This window comes from Anas acuta, chromosome 7, assembly GCF_963932015.1.
Source record: "Anas acuta chromosome 7, bAnaAcu1.1, whole genome shotgun sequence".
Classification (NCBI taxonomy): domain Eukaryota; kingdom Metazoa; phylum Chordata; class Aves; order Anseriformes; family Anatidae; genus Anas; species Anas acuta.
The window spans coordinates 24,600,102-24,619,073 of record NC_088985.1 but is presented as its reverse complement, the minus strand read 5'-3'; the positions used below and the strand labels follow the sequence as shown (position 1 = coordinate 24,619,073).

The 18,972-nt window shown below is 45.2% G+C and overlaps 1 protein-coding gene across 12 annotated transcripts in view; it reads left to right on the top strand.

The window, feature by feature from the left end:
* The window catches only part of BTRC (beta-transducin repeat containing E3 ubiquitin protein ligase), a 118,829-nt gene extending 100,663 nt beyond the window's left edge, over window positions 1-18,166 (top strand). For all 12 annotated transcript variants that reach the window (XM_068688294.1, XM_068688292.1, XM_068688296.1 and 9 more), the window contains 6 exons: window positions 1,180-1,429; window positions 2,093-2,211; window positions 5,857-5,967; window positions 6,600-6,678; window positions 10,464-10,657; window positions 11,689-18,166. In XM_068688294.1, coding sequence (XP_068544395.1) covers window positions 1,180-1,429; window positions 2,093-2,211; window positions 5,857-5,967; window positions 6,600-6,678; window positions 10,464-10,625 — 721 coding nt within the window. In that variant the 3' untranslated portion in view covers window positions 10,626-10,657; window positions 11,689-18,166. The remainder of the gene's footprint in view (window positions 1-1,179; window positions 1,430-2,092; window positions 2,212-5,856; window positions 5,968-6,599; window positions 6,679-10,463; window positions 10,658-11,688) is intronic.
* The last annotated feature ends 806 nt before the right edge of the window (window positions 18,167-18,972 follow it).

Genomic DNA, 18,972 nt, shown 5'->3' with positions numbered 1-18,972 from the left:
TGCTTCCGAGATCTCAGGGATGCACTTGTCCAGAGAAGTCAGTAGGTCTCCAGCTCCTGTTCAGTTTGGCAACCCTGTCTGCAAACTGCTTGTATGCTAATGGCTCAGGTCTTTAGTTTGTGATCTTTTTAACTTTGCATTTTGTAATCGGAAATGTACTTTACTTTCTCATTTATAATGCAGAAGTTGATGCGCTTCAGCTTCAGCTAGAAAATAAGACATTAGAAGTCTTTCTCACATCTTGCTTCTTCTCAGTGTATTGGCAGAGGAAAGTTTCAGCTTCTGCAGTGTCCGATAAGCCTGTTGATACAGCCATTTTCTGCTCTCACGTAGTATGTCTGGGATACAGGTGTGATAGTGACAAAAGAAATCACATTATGGAGTGTAAAAGAAGTTTACAAACAGAACAGCCCAAAAGGAACACTTTTTAAGGCTTAAAATACCCATTTCAAGTCCTAGAAGTTCTGTAGGAAGCCTTTGTCTGACTTTCACCTTAAATTATCGTTCAGCTGAAGCAGTTGGTTCCAATAATGTTAAATCAACACAAATGCTCTGTCTTAATTTGGGTGTTCAGCACATTCCTAGAATGTAGTTGTGTACCAGATACATTGCAGAGTAAATGTAATTCATTGTGCAACTTGTGGCAGTTACTTATATTTGTTTGAAAAGCATAATGTTGTCTTCTGCCTCTGCATAAATTATCCTTTGAGTTGATAGTCCTGTGAGAGAAGTAAAAAATTAAACCTGTCTCTGAACTTCCTTCTTCACAGGTTGTGTTTAAATACTCAGTGACTGGAAATGGAGTGTGGTAGGCTGACGTTACCAGGAAACATCAGTCCCTAGGGCTGTCAATCTCATACTTTTCCTCAGCACTAAATTCTCTTAATTAAAGAATGCTTTTTTTTTTTTTAATGTTTTTTTTTTTTTTTTTTATGGTGTTAACTGCATTGCAGGGTTTTGGCTGCTGGACTGTCTCAACGTATGCAAAATCAACAGGTTTATATAATATATCTTTTAATGAAATATTTAATAGATTGAGCTATAACTTGTGCTGTTTGCTTCTCTAATATTGCTAGAGAGTTAATTACCTCTCCCCATCCCTCTGTCTCTCTCTCTGCAGAAAATCTGCTGTACAGTTTTTTAACTCTCTCCTCTCTGGTTTGAAATCTGAAACTGCAGGGTGTGGGACGTGAATGCGGGCGAGATGCTGAACACACTGATTCACCACTGTGAAGCAGTATTGCACCTCCGCTTCAATAACGGCATGATGGTGACATGTTCCAAAGACCGATCCATTGCCGTGTGGGACATGGCCTCCCCAACAGACATCACCCTGAGGAGAGTGCTAGTAGGGCACCGAGCTGCTGTCAACGTAGTGGACTTCGATGACAAGTACATCGTATCAGCATCAGGTGACAGAACTATCAAGGTGAGGTATTTCAGAGGCTTTTTATTTGGGTATTTAACAATTAAGAACAGTGACCAGACAGGAAAGATGGTCTTTAGCTGTTATTACACAAATCTTCCTTTAGAAGCAGTATTCTTCCTGCTGCTCACTTCCACTAGTCCCTCTTCTGTTGAGCTTGCAGAACTTGTTTACAGAGCTGTATGGCAAATCAGATCCAAGTGCAGATGTAGTTGAAAAAGGACTATTTTTCCTGGGTGCTTTTTCAACTTGACTGGTTCCATAATCTGTTTCAGCATTGGTCACAAAAAGAGTTGTCAGAGAGGGCAGCATGGGGGCAAAAGCAAAGGTGAGTGCACAGGAGTCACTTCAGCGTTACTGCTGTGATCCCAAGCTGCAGCATTAAAACTGTGTTCCTGTGTAGACTAAATCATAGCCCGAGAGTGCTGAAGCCTGATTTTGGAAGCTAATTCTAATACAGTATGGCAAAAACCTGTGTACAGTGACCCAAGCTGCTAACAGTTGCAGGCTGTAGTCACAAGTCATTGGAGGGGTAATTTTCCCAGTCTTAATGGTCATGTCTCCAATTAAGAACATCCTCAATGCACCTGTATGTCATACAGCTACCAGCTTTCGTTAGTCTCTCAATAATTTTGCCTGTGTGGTTCCCCCCCCTTCCTGTCACAGGTATGGAACACTAGTACCTGCGAATTTGTGCGCACCTTAAATGGCCACAAACGAGGCATTGCATGTCTGCAGTACAGAGACAGGCTGGTAGTGAGCGGCTCTTCAGATAATACTATCAGGTGAGAGACACGGTCCCCACTGCAGATTTCTTTGCAGGCACGTTCTCTCCGATTCCCTGGGATGTGCGGAGGTTAGGCAACCGAAGTGCTCTGTACCCTTGTCTTCCTTGAAATATGCTTCCTTTGGTATAGAACATTGGGAACTACTGAAAAGAGATATTAGAAGTCTGGTTTACTGTGTTGTCTTTCATCCTCTGTATCTCCAGAGTCCCATACTAATCAACAAGTTGCATTGCTCTGACAATTCTGGTGTATGAAAGAGCTGGCAAGTACCACTTTCTGTGATGTCCTCTTGTGATATTTTAATTGGGCTATGTGTCTAGTTAAAGGGGTCAGATTTGCTGTAAGAGGCATTTAATCCTCTGCAGAAATCCTCCTGGGCTCTGGCCAAACTCTTCTTGTGGTACTTGGCACTGGGTTAAGTTTGGAACAGCTGGTTTAGAGCATGAAGTTCAGTTTGCTGCCTTTTGCACTTCTCCAGCTGCCCTTGTTGCAATCCGAGATTTAACTCCTTCTGGTATTGTGAGCCAGGATTTCTCCCCACATCCTGCAGCTGCTGGCAGAGGGATGTCCCACTAATCTCTGGGTGTACTGAGCAAGCTTGGAGAGTAGCGTAAGTCATGTAGGGGAATGGCTCTGTCATGCAAACAGAAGGACGAGCAGCCTCCCTTTTGTCTTCACCATGGCTTTAAAGAACTGTGTGCCTTTTGATAAAAATTTAAAGGTGGACAGGCTAAGTAGAAAGCTTTCACTTTCCATGTCAGAAATTATTTCTCCTCTGTGAGTATGATTCATGCTGATGTTTGCCCGTGGAGTTTGCTTGCAGTACGCTGCCTCTCCCTGCTTTGCATTCTGGAAAATGGTGGTCCTCTGGTTGTTATTACCAGGTCGTTGTACCAGATTTTAGTATATGGCTGTTTGAGAGCATGACCAAGAGAGCTGGGATTTCTGTCTGTTAATCAGGGAATCGGTATTAATAGATTTGTGTAAGAACAGCACCATATATGTATTAAGACCTCCTGCACTTCAAACAGAAACAATAACACTCTGCAACCGTGCTGTGAAACTTGGTCTCAGAATTAGAGTAAGAAATAGTTAAATGCTACACCAGTTAGGGAAGGATCTAAAATATGACTTGTAATACTAACAAAAATAAATGTCAGTGTCACGATAACACTACAGAGGAGTATGATTACTTTTATGCTTACATTGGACAAAATCCCTAGCTGACAGATACATTGTGCTAGAATTCCAGGAATGTTGGCAGTGAATCCTAATGGAAGTCCAGTTTGGCAACCGTGTGGGCAAGGTGCAAGGCTTACCTGTTCACATAGTTTTCTCTCAGCCATTAGCAGAAGGCACATGTCAGTGGAAGGGTGATTAAGAAGAGGCAGGTTACTAAGTCCTCTCCGTGGGTGGCTTGGTGTTTTGTATGTGTGATTTTAATCCGTTGTAAAATAACAGATGTTGTGTGTTGGCCTTCAGTAGCAGTTGCCTCCTGATAGGGAATGTGAAGTTTTCCAAAAACACATTCAATTGCAAAAACACTTTCTACTGCAACAACACAACTTTGTTTCTCACAATTCTCAAGCCAAAGAGCAGTTTTCTTACAGTTCGGTCATTTGACTATTTAAAGAAGTAAACATTTGAGGAGATTATCAGATCTGGGGGGTACCTTTGGCATAATTTCTAGATGTATGTGAAGGCCCGTTCCCCACATGGCTAAGGGCTGTGATCATCTCTTCCTAATCACAATCAAATTCAGGTAAAAAATCAAACTGGGACCTGATAATACAGGCCTGAATTAGTGTGGTGCAGCTTCCCAGAGCTGCTGGCAACCTCAGGATTGATGGCAAGGAATGGAAACACATGGCACAGAAGTTCCTGGCACAAGATTGCTCTTTAAACCTTTCTGCGCCAGTTCATTTCTGGCATTGTCCATCCTGTTTGCAGTCCTTGGGAGGCTTAATGCTCTCTGACCAGCCAGAGTGCCTTTGGCTGACCTTTGCCATGAATTTGCTTGCTCTGACCTTGTCTGGTGTGCTGGTGCTAGCGTGAAAACTACTGGGATCTTCACAGGTTCCTGAAAGGTTAACTTCACAGCCTGAAGAATCACCTTCTGCTCCTCTTTGGCTTCAGATGTGCGCACAGAGTGACCCTTTCCCAGTACAGCAAAGAAAAAGCTCTCTTCATTCCTTGGTTGGCCATAGTGAGGGCAGCTTGTTGTGGCAGGACAGACGAAATGATTATCCACCATCCTTGTGCACATGCCCACTGGATTCGGATTATTCCCTGGGGGATCCCAGGAGTGAAATGCGTGGGGATGATTTATCTCTCTGTCTCTCAAGGAAAAGTCACCTCACCCCTCAGTGGCAGTGTTTCTTTGGGTTATGTCACCCAGAAAGATCCCACGAACCATGAACCTCCCTCCTATGAAGTCCCTGCCAGCCTGAGCTCTGACCGAATGAGCATTCAAGAGCACGTGTGACTGCTTTCTTTCAGCTGTGTGTCAGAGCCTCGGCAGATGCTGCTGCTGAAAGATTGCTGTTTGGCATGAACAGAGCACATCTCACCTGGAGGGAATACCTGTAGACAATACGTGTCAAGAATGTCAGTTCTCATAGACAAATAATCCTTCTTTATCCATGATAATCAGGAATCACATCAAAAAGCTGGCAAAAGTATGGAAAGCAAACAGACTTATTTCTTATAACTGTTTCAAGCATTTCTTAAATATTTTTCAAAGTAGTTATCTAAGTGTAAAAATTAATGTATTTTAATTTATTCTCCATACTAAACATCCTTTACAAACCCCCAGACTGAGTTTTTTACAGTTGAAAGGGTAACACGTTGCTCAGTCTGTTACTGGAATATCGCATCCTAGTTTTGGTGCTAGAAGTTTTTATAAAAAGTTGGATTATTGGAAACTGGTAGCAGTGAGCCACGGAAATTATTGGAGAGCAAGAAGAAAATGCATCTCAAAATTATAAACACAGACTGCCCTTTTTAGCTTATGTATATGGTGCCTTGATTACAGAGTAGATATACCTTTAGTGAGAGAAAATAACAAATAAAAGGGGCTTGTGAATTCTTGTGCCTTTCACCACTGTATTGATGTCTTCCTTTGTCTGACATCAGCCTCCAAACCAGAAATAGGCATATAGGGGTACAGAAAGGGGCATGTGCCCTCTGAAGGTGATTTTACCCATTGGAACAAGCTGCCAAAGGACTGGTGAGGCTCCCTGTCTTAACACCTGCAAATCAAAGCTGGATACTTTTATGAAAAACTGACTCCAGTAAAATAAAGTTATGAGGCTGCCTAGAAGATAGCTGGGATATAGCCTGTGTGTGGCTTGTGTTACTGGGGGAATAGGTAGTAGATACGACTGGTCTTAAGATGTTTGGATCTCTGAATCGTTTCCTATGTGATACCAAGGTCATGTTGAAAAACACACATCAGATTCACTGCAAGAAAAGGAGTGATGAATCTAGGTTGTTTCTCCTTTGTTGTTTTATCATAAATTATATAAATTATATAAATTATATAAATTATTCCAAGTTTCCATTACCGACAAGCAAAGGCCCAATGTTTCCTTGTAATAATCAGTTATTCAGAAATTCTCATTACTTCCTAATCTTTTCCAGGCTATGGGATATCGAGTGTGGGGCATGTTTACGAGTACTGGAAGGCCACGAAGAGCTGGTGAGATGCATACGCTTTGATAACAAGAGGATAGTCAGCGGGGCATATGATGGGTGAGGCTGTCAGTGCCATTAATACCTTGCATCCTCCTCTTTCTATTTCACATCCCACTTTGCTGGATCTTCCTTATGAAAATTAGGCTCTTTGTCATACTAAGAGGTCCTTTTCTTGGCCAGTAAATCAGGATGATGCCACAAAGTACACCTTTGTTTTTTTGTGTGTGTTTTTTTTTTACTTGCTTTTTAAATAAGTCAGTGTGATTTGATGTGTGTGGTTCATTTCTTTAGCTTGTAAGATATCTGGCAGACTAGACCTGTAGCATCTTCTATCTGAACCATTGGTAAGAACAGTTTTTCCCGTCTGTGGTTGTCTTCTGGCCCATTTGCCATTAGGGACTAGTGTCTGCACTAACCCTCCCACATGTTTCTTTTCATTATTATTACCTGACTTTTATATATTTTACTTTGTTGACAACACACTCTTTTCTCCCATTAAGCTCTGTGAGCTTTACAGAGGGGAAGTGCAAGAACCATGTCTCAAGAGCAGTATTTCTGTAGTTTTCCATGGATGGCTGTATCAGCTAAGCTGTGCAAACAGTTCTTTTTTTTTCCTTTTTTTTTTTTTCTGTGAGCACTTGATTCCTTTTTGACAGAGCCATGGTGTTTTTCTATTTATTCACTACTAGGAAAATTAAGGTATGGGATCTTGTGGCTGCTTTGGACCCCCGTGCTCCAGCAGGGACCCTCTGCTTGCGAACCCTTGTGGTAAGAGCTTTTGGTAGGGGTGGTGGAGGGAGCAGAAAAGTGTTTGTGCTCAGGACTGTCTTGAGCCATGAAATTTTAAGTCACTTTAGCCCCAGTCAGCAGGATCTAAAAATCATTTCCAAAGGTCTGGCTTCTGTGGGTGTCCAACTCTTTCTTTCAATCTTTCAGGCTGTAAAGGATTAAAAATTAACACCTGTGGAGGTTTCATTCACTTTCCGAGAGCCTTGTTCTGTGATCTGAAGTTAATAACTAAATCATTTTTGAGACTTTTCCTTCTTGGAGTCCATGTGCTGGTGGGTTTAGTTCAGCCTGTATGTACCTAGTGATGTAGCTGTACATGGTGTGGTGAGTTGTTGACAGGAAATTTCGTAAAGAAAAGTAGTACATTCCAAATTGGAGGAGAAAACTAGCAACAAAAGCAACCTTTTCATTGCTTTTAACTGTCTTTTGGGTGTTTAAGGAAACAAAGGCTAAGGACTGGAACAGACAGTGAAATTGCTTCGTCCTTAAACAGTGACTACTGCTTTAATGCTCTCCAGTGATATTTAGTGCAGGTCTGATGATGGTGTGGTAAAAATGTCATTGTGTGAGTGTTAACAACGGGCGCAGTCATGCTTAACAGTGGCTTTGCACTGGTCTTGAAATATTTTGACAAAAATAACAGAAAATCCAAGGCCATGTGGTCTTTCCTACAAGCATTCCTCCATCACATTCACCCCAAAAAACATGCACTGCTGCTGCTCTGATAGACTTGCCTGGGGTTAAAGGAAGATCTCAGTCCAGTAAGGTATTCACATTGAATGAAAAGGAAAGTACTGAATTATTATTTTATTTTAGAAAAGACATTTTGGCATGATGTTGGATTTATTAGACCTTTTCGTGCAGTGGCTTGTGACCGTTGTGTGCTCTAAACCCCTAAAGGTGTGGTTACCTCTCATCGGCTGAGCTGCTCCACCTGACCTTCTGCACAGGCATCTACCACCCAAACTGCTACTGTTTTGTCAATTTTTTTGCATTTTACTTCACACCTTGCATGGGCTATGAGGGTTCCTGTGACTCAGCTGACAGGCAGTCGATCATTAATCAATACTAACTCTTCCAGTCATATTTGGACCAAAAGCTGCAGAGTAAGAGTCTGTTAAAGCCTTGGATGCCTGCAGGTACTACGATGAAAAACCTTCTTGGTGGCCAGATAGAACTGCAAATAATTTCTTGGCCAAAATCCAGAAAACCCCTTTGTCTTCAGCCATCCCGTTGCAAAGTACGGAACAACTCCATGCCCAGGAACGCTTTTATCCCAAGAATCTAAGACTTCAGCTTGATAGTAGTGTTCTTGCTCCAGCCTGAGACGAATGTGTGCCTGGTAACCTGTAGACTTAATTTAACTGGTGTGATTTCCTCTGCATTTTCCAGCAGTGGACAGCCAAAGTGCCCCAACTAATTATATTATAAATCAGAAGCGGTGGGATGGAAACACTGTAGGAATCTCAACACATGGATCCTCATAAATCCCTGTTTGATAGCGATGGAGGGGGCCAGAAGAGGAGGGGCAGAGGAGGCTGTTGTAGTGCTTTTAGGGCTTTTCATGTTTATGACAACAGGGCGTCCTTATACCCGCTTACCCATGTTTTTTTTTTTTCTTCCTCTCTTCCCTCGGCCTCCAAAATTAAACCTGGCTGCACAATGAACATCGTGAGTCTCCTGCTGCTCATGTTCAATTTTCAAACAGTAGGAGGAAAGTGCACAGATAACAAATGCTCGCTGCATGCCAGGTCCCTTCCGTTAGCTGGAACAGCGGCCGCCTGAGTTTGACAGAAGCTTTCCAAGCGCAGAATAAGTGCAGCTTTCCTCGTGAGCTAAAAAGTCCAGGTCCTTTTCAAAACAGTTTTTAGAAGTACCTTTCTCTCAGTGTCCTTGAGAACGGTCCCTCAGTGGATCTGACAGCTGTAGTGATACTTTTAGCAAGAGCTTCTTTGTTGATATAATATAGAGTCTGGAAGCACGTTTCTCTTTGGTGGGAAGATAGAAAGTGGTTTTAAGACAAATTGGGGTTATTGTTATTTGGTTAAAAGACCAGGAAGGTCTGAATAGCTGGAGTTTTTTTAAAAAAATGTCATAAAAATGGAATCAGACTTAGGGGTGTGTGTTTGTTTGCAGTTCATTTAGAGATTCAGAGATTCCCTTTAAAGCAGCTGTTGTGTTCTCTCTGTTCTTCTCAAACTGAGCTGCATTTTCAGAGTCCTGTGCCGTAAGACAGATTTCCCATTTAGTAGCTAGTAATTCTGTCTAAATATTTGAAAAAATTCTATTTTTCAATATTAAAATACTTGTAAGCATTTTTTCCAGACCCTGAGCCTCTTCCAACACATAGACACTCCAGAGAAATTGTCGTGGTTTAACCCGGCTGGCAGCTAAACACCACGCAGCCGTTCGCTCACCCTCCCCCCTCCCTCTCTGGGACGGGGGAGAGAAATGGAAAGTGAAGCCCGTGAGTTGAGATAAAGACAGTTTAATAAGACAGGAAAATAATAATAACAAAATAATAATAAAAATAATAACAATAATAATACAATGGTGATAATAGGAAAGTAATAATAGTATGTACAAACAAGTGATGCACAATGCAATTGCTCACCACTCGCTGACCGATGCCCAGCCTAACCCCGAGCAGTCCGGCCCCTTCCCCCCAGCTAGCCACCCCTATATATTGTTTAGCATGACGTCAGATGGTATGGAATACCCCTTTGGCTAGTTTGGGTCACCTGTCCTGGGTCTGTCCCCTCCCAGCTCTTACTGCACCCCCAGCCTGCCCGTTGGCAGGACAGAGCAAAAGGCTGAGATGTCCTTGGCTTGGTGTAAGCACTGCTCTGCAACAATTAAAGCATCGGGGTGTTATCAGCACTCTTCTCATCCTAAGCCAAAACACAGCATTCCACCAGCTACTAGGAAGAAAATTAATTCTGTGCTAACTGAAACCAGGACAGAAATATATACTGGTAGAAGAGAGAGGGCTTGTCCCACCTGTGTAGTTTCTGTTCCCTTCTGATCTAGGTGGATGTTCCTGCTCGCTCTTGCAGCAGTAAGCACCAAGAACAAATAGTCGGCACAAAAGGGAAAGCATAGTGGATTTGCTCTGTGATATCCAGGATCTTGCCGTTACCTCCTGTTAATTACAGGCTGAACTCTTGCCAAATCGTCATGCCATTTCCACTCAGCCTCAGAGCAGAATGCAAACTGCCTATAAAGAATGCCCTTTCTGGTTCATATTTTTAGAACTGCTTAAGAGGAATTATTACGGTGTCACTGGACTTTACAACAGGCTCCTTAGTGTCCTCCAGTATTAAGCTCTTCCCTCTTCTGCAGCAGTAATGGTGCCAAGTCTTGTCTGCGAAATTCTTGTCTCTCCCCCTGTAACCTCCTGCATCTGGGAGTGCTGTGATTTCAAGGAAAAAGTTTTGCCATAAAACAAGGAAGAGACTGCTCCCGTCAGCCTCACCAGGCTGCTCCCTGTGGTGGAGAGAGCTTGGTTGTTATCAGGACTGAAGGAGTGATAAGTAAATGTAACATAAAATTCCTGCGAGCCAAGAACACAGATATGGCAGACTCGTTTCACTGAAGATGGTTTAGTTTACACTACGTGATGGGAAGGCACAATGTGTCATAGAATTTTCTGTCTGATAAATTAATATAGTGCTGGAATCCCAGCCCAAGCTTTTCTTTCCTGCTCCATCCTAGGTGCCAGCAGGTTTGTGAATTAACATGCTGTGTCTTCTACTTGCTTTTAGGAGCATTCTGGAAGAGTCTTTCGACTTCAGTTTGACGAGTTCCAGATTGTCAGCAGCTCACACGATGACACCATCCTCATCTGGGATTTTCTGAATGACCCAGCTGCCCAAGCAGAATCCACTCGTTCCCCGTCCAGAACGTACACTTACATCTCAAGATAAATAACACTACACTGTACCTCACACTCGCACAGGTAAAAATACTAGTAATAATGATAGTAATAATAATTACAGAGGCTCAAAGATGACACTGGACATAATATGAGCATGCTGCTTGAATGCCTAGCTGAGTCTATCAGTATTTCTCATCTCAGTTGCACAATAACTGCAGCGACCTGTGAAAGGACAGCAAGGATTCTGGTACCTTAGAACAAGGTCTTTATCCTAGGATTTGTGGCATGTGGTGCCTGTGAGTTTTCTGGAAGAACTCCTCCTCTGTCCATCATCATCAATAATTAAATCAGCTCTCACTGCTGTCCAGAAGGAGGAAGGGTTTCTGCAGAGCGAGCAGAGCAGCTGCTGCCTAACAAGGGGATGCAGATGGCCTGACCCTGGGCAGTTGTAACCAGGCAGGAGTGTTTCGCCAAGAAGTGTCAGCTTTATTCCCTCCCGCTGAAGTGGTGACCATTCTTCTCGCTCTGCAGCAAGCTGATTCAAGAGAACAGTTTGGCTAAGGGGGGAGATTCTGAGGCTCAAGACCTGGCAAATTAAATCGAGATGCATCAATATGCAGAATCATTTACTGACAGGGCCAGCCCTCCTCCTTTCTACTACAGCATGGCTGTTAAATTGCTCATGGCAGAGCCTGGCTGGTCTGCTCGTCACCTTACCTTTTTGTCTCGGCCAGCACAACGTGGGGAGGAAATTGTGGTTCTTATGTTTGGGTCATTTGCAGAGTGGATTTGATGTCTGTCAGCAGAGTGGGATGGCATCATTGCCCTCTGTGGTGGGTACCACTGCTGTTAGTAGCTTGAGAAAAAAGGCAGATGAGCTGACAGGTTTCTGCAAGGGGATGTTCATGATGACATTTTTCCATGAAAATGCTCTGTCCTGGAGCACATCCTATATCCTGTTTGATGAGTAAATATACAGCGATGCTCCAGAGCTGTCACATCAGCTACTTTGATTTTCTCAAACACTCTGGTCAATCAGGTGTTCTTTTAAATCATTAAAAGGCTTAGTACAAACGGGGTTTGTTTGGTTTGTTCTGTTTTTTTGTTCCCAGGACTCATTTAAGCTGCAGTATTTAAATTATCTGCCAATGCCAGGACAAAAGAACTATCCACGTAACCAATACTTGCTGAAGAGAGAAGCTCTCAGACTTGTTTCTGGAACAAAGTTGGCATGCGGTTGATCTCAGACAGGGTCTACTCAGCGCGGCTGACTGCTAAAGTGCTGCTATATCAGAAGATGACTTTTATCTTTCATGAACAATTAACATTTTTAAGCCTTCCCATCCCTTTCCTCCCTCATCCCCATCTTCCCGTTCACTCCTCTCCCCTTTACCCTGTTTGGTTCCCCTCCAAACCCAGTCACAGATGTCCTGTGAATATATTTAAGATGTTGCCAGAATGTGTTGCTTTGCTCATAAGCAGAAGACTTACAGCCACAGTGCACCCTGCTGGGAGAGTCACTCCGGGGTGGGTGGGGAGGAGGCTGCTACTCTCAGACTGAAATCAATATCCATTGCTAGGCCTTTGTAAAAGCATTCGACTCTGAAGAGCAAGAGAAACGCGTGTAACAGCCAGACCAGGGCCCCCCTTCCCCGTGGCTTTTGGCTGTTTGACTGCAGACCTATTCCTTTGGAGAGAGGACCCTTGAAATTTGACTATTATGAGCTAAATCCATCTCCTGCCTGCTCTGCTAACCCTTTGGAAGCTGGATGTGTATCGTAGTCTCCTTTAACATCTGCTTGGCTGGGGAATGCTAGTCAGTGAAAAGTTAAACGCTCTTCTGCCAAAGTCCCAAGCATGAGGGACTGGGGCCGAGGTCCGGTTCCTTCCATCCCAGTGAAACGTTGTGTGAGGACAGTACTTCACTAGCAAAGAGGTGGTTTGTATGAAGGACAATCTTACCCCTGCTGTTCTCCCCGAAGACAGCTGATGGCTTAGGAATCGTTCTGTAAATAGGACGAGGAGGGGAGCTGGGCTCTGCTCCTTTCCTTCCATCCCAGGGTACAGTCTCCTGGCGATGGCAGGTGGGTAGATGACAGCCAATTTTAAAGACAGTGAAGTTCGAAGTGGTTCCAGGACAACTCTACAGCAGTTCTGGGGCTGGCCTTACTAGAAAGCTCTAGCAGGGAGAGCCTTTGGTGTGCTTCTCCAACCTATGTGCATGCAGCATTGCGGTGTAGGGACACGGGATGATTAGTCCCTTTGCTGATAGCTGAGCTGGATCTTCGCTTTCTGGCCGAGGCTTTTGCAAATCGCTGTTGTTTAGGAGATTAAAATAACCCTGGAGGGGAGGGACATGAGAAAAAAAAACTCTGCCTACCTCCGAACTAGATAGAGAGGTCTGGGGAACGTGGCTCTTTCTGGAGAGCTGCAAGGAGTTGCAGCAGGCCTGCGTTTGGGTCAGGAAAGTCTGTGTAAATCATCCTGGCCGTTCCGGGCTGTGCCCACGTCTCCCACTGCAGGTCTTGAATAACCCCACTGGGTTACAGCAGGGAGTTGCTCCAGTCCTGCAGTGGGAAGTCAGGGCGCTTTGTCTCTGGGCTAGGGGAGTTTGAAACAGGCTTTGTAACACCCTCTGAACTTGGAACTTGGCAGAGGGAAAATTATATTCAGCTATTCTCATCATCTTCACTTTGCTATGGAAGCAGTTGCGTTGTTTCTAATTGCTTGGGATGCGCTTTTCCCACCAATGAAATCTTGCGAGGAGCCGGGCCCAGGGTCCCCAAAGAGCAGTTCAGAGGGCTTAAATCATTTCGGTGACAGCCAAGATGGATGAGCAAGCAGTGGAGGTATGGAGGAATGGAAAGCAGGTGCGTAGGGTGTACCTGGCACGGTTCCTGCAGCGCATGAGCAGCAGTGCTAAGCACCCAGCTCCCTGGGTTTTCGTTGAGCCTAGAGACTACATCGGTTCAAAAGAGCATCTCAGAGCGTGTGGTGACACTCCTGTTTGAATTATCACTGTAAAAAAGGTCAAACAGGTTAACTCTGCTCTGTTCAGGTAACATTGACGGCGTGACTTATCCCTGCAGAGTCCTAAATGTTCTGAGTGACGATAGTAAGTTCACCCACAGCTAATTTTGACACTACTTCTGAGCCTAGGAAGGCCGTTTGAGATTTCAGGCAGTTCCACATATCAGACATAGTGCAGTCCCAAAGCAAAACTGGCAGGGGAGCAGGGGGAATCAAAGTGCACATCCCAGCCATCTCTCAGTTCAAGTTCTGCATCTTATTCCTAATGTTATTTGAACACTGTTCCTCTAAGTTCAGTCATGGCCTCGTCTGCAGCATGGTTACATATCAGTAGGGGATAAACCTTGGCTTCAGATTTAATAGTTACTTCCCTCGCTTTGTCTGGTCATCCTCTGTCTTTTCCATTTAGGTCACTGTAGAAAACACCAGTCTGTTACTCCAGCCTCTGAAGGCTGCAGACTTCCGAATATTTTAACTGCGTCCTTGTGGGTACCGCCTGCAAGGATGCATTTTTTTTTATTAGTTGCAAGAATTTGGGAGAAACGGAGGACCGGCTGGCCAAACAGAGTCGCCACCACTGCAGATTGTCCATGGTTGTCATAGCCCTGCTGCTCCATGCTGCTGTCCTGTAACTTCTGAGCGCTGCTGGGTGCCCGAATGGTGGTTAACCATAGTTTGAACTCTGCTGTATGGAGCTGTTCAAGGTGCAGTTTGTGAGCAACAGCTGAGATCTGGTTTTGGCAAACAATAAGAGCAGTGGCTCACCTTCCAGAAGGGGCTGTCTGGGGACTTGGTACAGAGCTGCAGAAGGGCAAGGCTTCCTACCCCGCTCCCGAGTTGTACAGATTAGCTGATAGCTAAGAAGGAAACTGAAGTTAACTGATTAACTTGAACTTGAAACTGCCACAGCCTGACATTTGGTGGTGTTCAGTGTACCCCCAGGGAGGAGCAATCTGGTAAGTAGATCTCTCAGTGTCAGCAGAGAGTGGCTTTTTCAAATTCCCCCCTTAGGATACGTGTGTGTGTGTGTGTGTGTGTGTGCAAGAGTGCATGTGAGAGAGAGGTTTCAGCATGAACCGACTGGGTAAATCCTCGGCTGGGTCGGCGCAATTGCAGAGTTTATCATGAAAAGAGCTCGAACGTGCTTGCTGAAAGGAGATACAAAGGGGCTGGAAGCATCTGTGGGCTCGAAGTGTTTGCACATTGCTTTGAAATGAAATGAAATACCTCTGCTGAGTAGAGATCGTCACTTCAACCACGAGTAGGAAGCTCATGCAAGCCTTCCACCTCGAACTACGGGATCCAAAGTCCTGGAGGTGCGGGACATCAGAGCAGGACAGCCCGCTGCGGCCACACCGCCTCCTGCTTGTGACTCCTTGGGCAATAGGGCACAGTTTCGCTGCAAATATTTCTCATCCTCAGAGGAGCACGGCTTGCTTTAAAATATGCAAATAGAGAACGGCACGAAGGGATTTGCAGTGGGAGAACTTGTGCGGCTGTCTCCTGGGGAGCGGCTCCCTCTGCTCCTCACCAACCTTCAGGGACAGACACATCGCTGCTGGAACAGAAGGATTCGGGTGACCAGTCAAGAAGTCATCAGAAACGCTGAAATGCTTTACACTTGTTCCTAAACTGGAAGCTGACTTGGACCACCATGCTCCACCTCCCTGCCTCCTGCTCCAAAGGATCCTTTTTTCTTTTTCCTAATTTTTTTTTTTTTGGAACAACTCTGAAAAAACTGGAGAGTATCATGGTATCATATGCATTTCTCTGCTCCTGGGTATGTGTTTCCTGCCCCTGCCACGTGCTCCTTTCCCAGTCTGAGCAGAGCCCCAGGCTTGGCTCTGAGGTTTTTAGCATCCCGGCTCTGATGGGAAGCACATCTCCAGCCTGGGCTCCTTGCCTAGCTCTGAGGGCACTTTCCTTCAGCACCATTTTAGATCTGACTTTCCTGGCTGGTGATTCCCAAACCGACATTTTTGTGGGTGATGCACAGAACCAGCAGCTCTTCCCGGTTAGAGAAGCTGATGCCAGCCTTCCTCCTGCAGGCTCGCTCTTGTGGGAGGAGAAGGAGGAGACAACCTACGTGGCTGAAAGCTAGGAAGGAAGTGTAGGGATGGAGATGGACCTCTACGGGAGTGGGGACAATGCTGAAAATAGATTTCTTAGCTTGTGTACGAGGCTCACGAGAACAAAGGGTTTCTCTAAGAACATCAGAAATGTCGGGAGGTAATCAGGTGTTGCCTCCAGCCGCTGAACTGCTCGGCTGATGCCCCCTTTTGGGTTGCACTGGGGGCATGAACTGGAAGGGTTGGGCTAAGATATGCTGGCCAAGAGAAGAAGGAACGTTGCCGGGGTCTCCAAGTGGCATGCATGATGCATCTGACATGCTGAGCCTTGCCCTTCTGTTGTCCCCCCAGAAGCAATAAGCAACAGCTTCCCAGAAGGAAGGGGGAACAGCAAGAGCCCCGGCTGTCCCCGGAGGAAGTCTCCATATGAAATCCCTCCTACAGAAGCAACAGGTCCCTTGGGTGCAGCCCCAGCAGTGGGCCCAGGGGAGCGGTTGCCTGCTGAGGCTCAGATTTGGCTTCTTCTCCTTTTCCCTTCCCCCTCTTTTTTTTTTTTTTTTTTATTTTTTTAATGAGCTATAGACTAACTCCTGGCACATTCCCAAAGCTTCTCTCCCATGGCGAGCCTTGATACCAGGCCAGAATAAATCGTCCTTTGTCTTGTCAGAAAATTCTTCCCGTGACTTTGTGCTTGCTCTCAAAACCCGTTGGGTTTCCCTTTTTGTCCCTGATATCCCCCAGGAGTTGTCACCACCAGTTAATCCTCGGTGACGTTAAACAGATACTCTGAAAATTAGAGGGATGCTGATGAGTGTAGATGTACGAGCCTTTAATATATCGTAACTGACTCCTAGATAGGTCCCTTTATTAATAACCTACTGCCCTAAAAGGTATCCTGGTTCCTGCCCAAGCAGGAAACGAGAGCAGCCGTGGCCAGAAAATCAGCCTGAGACACCAGTCTTCATCACAGAGCACCTCAGCTCCCTACCTGTACACCGAAATAAATTGTCTCACCTTTACAGACAGCGTTTTAAGCCCTGCGTGCAGGAGGAAGGCTGTCCCGGGCTGTTTGCTGGGACCAACAAGGAGCTGGCTGTGAGATTTTTGGGGAAATTCAGTGTGAGAACCTGGGAGTTTGGGGAGCAGAAATGTGCTTTCAGCTGCTTTGTCTTTATCATGTGAGGCATTGCAGGGCTCAGCCAGCCTACCCACAGTTTCAGCATGGCAGAAAATAATTTGGAGCTGAGCAAAAAGGAGCAGGGCTGGTTTCTCCGGCTATTTACCATCGGTACCTTCCTGAGAGCCTGCCAGGCCAGCCTGTGCTGCATCCCTGCCTGCTCAGACTGAGAGGGGAGCGGGAGTGAGAGAGGTGAGAAAGAACATGGTTTCTCCAGAGTTTTTGGGTTGTTACCCCGCTATATTTGTTATCCGGATTCTTAAGTAATGAGTGCTTTGAATTTCGTGATTATGTTACGGTGATGTGTAGTTAATGTACTAATGTTCACTTGAGCTAGGGTCATGGTAACAGTGTGTTTTGTTTCGTTTTCTTTTCTTTTTTCTTTTTTTTTTTTTTTTTTTTTTTTTAACTGTTCAGAAAATAACTTAAATACAAAGGTTAAGCTGTGAATCTCTCCTGTTTTCCTTTTGCTGGGAAGGACCCGTGTCTTTGAGCCCCCTGTGTACATGGATCGCACGTCTGGTACAGGGCACCAGAAAAAAAAAAGAACAACAAGCAAACAACACTTACTCCGAAAACCACAGTATACTTTTTAATTAACAAACTCTCCATTCGTGGCTGATGGCAAATGAGTCCGCCCTGCAAGTTAGGGAGGGGATGTGACTGACGCACCGAGCCCCAGCCGGCCTGCCCATTAAAAAGGGGTGGGTGGGGGGAAACTATAAAGACTTTGTGCTTTTCTGGATCCTCTTGCAAGATCCTGGTAGGAGAAGCACAAATTTGTTTTATAAGCTAATCAGAACCCTGCTGTTCAATAATGAGTGAGTAATTGACATATCGCGGCACCGCCATGCAACACAATGGCTGGGGATGCTGACATGCTTGCGGCTCACCCGAATTTCAACGCAAGCACCCTTGGCCCTCCGAATACCTTCCTCTTAAAAAAAAACAAAAAAAAACGCTCCGCCGCTAGCAACCCTGGCTCTTTCCATTTTCCTTAACAGCCCCTTTTAAAACAAAAGCCACCGCGGTTTTAAAACCCTGGCTCCTGGGGTGGCCAGAAAACAAACAAGCGCGGCGCCCCCGCCGCCTCTCTCCCCGCTGGCTCCATTCTTGGCAGCCAGCGGGGGACTGGAGATTGCGACGCCTCCTGCTCTGCCGCAGCGCTGGGAGCGGGGCTCCTGTCACTTCCAATCCCCGTCTCTCCTCCTGACAGGATCCCCAGCGGCTGGCTGCTTTGTTTAGCAAGGGTGGGCTTTGTTGTTGTTGTTGTTTTGTTTCGTTTCAAATAAATAAATGCGGATATTTACCCCAGTTTAACCTTTTCCGTTCCTTCCCTGCTCTCTCCTCCCACTCAGTAATAGGCTTTGAAGAAGACTTGGGGTGACAGGCGGTCGATCTGTAGTGCAGGATGCAGTTTGGCCTGAGCATCATGTGGCTGCCCACACCCCAAATGAGAGCACATCCCTCTGGGCATCCCCACCCCACGTCCACCCATGCCCAAGGCACAAACACCACAGCAGGTCCTCCCTGTGGGCTAGTCCTGGCCGTTCCTTAACTGCTCCTTCCCCGTCTTTGATGTCTGAAAGCAAGGCTCAGAATATTTTCTGCCAAATTTCGGGGACAGGGCAGTGCTCCGCTGCAGGGCACAGCCTGGAAAACTTCTCCCAGGAATCCTGGCATCGCATCCAGAAGCTCAAGAACCGAAGCGCGCTCCTCTTCGAGGAAGAAAAGCAATCTCAATTGTAAATTTCCACGGGAAAGGAGTGAACGCCAGGACGGCTTATCTTAAATAGATTCAGTGCTTAATTACCCTTTCTGTTTAAAAATGTGTGCCTTATTTCCACTTCAAATGAAGGAGGAAAGTAATGTTTAGCATAGCTTCAAATTAACGGCGTTTGATCAACCTACAGATTTAAAATGGAATCCTCTGGTTTGGGGGTTGGTTTTGGTTTTTAATATATATACATACATTTATTCATTTATTTATACACACACACTTTCAAGAGTATAGTAAGCTTGTTTTTGGAAAGAGGAAAATTGGTCGGTTTAGACCTGCTGGGCAAATTGATGCAATTCTTCCCAAAAAATGTGTAGGACGATTCAGCAGCCAGATGCCG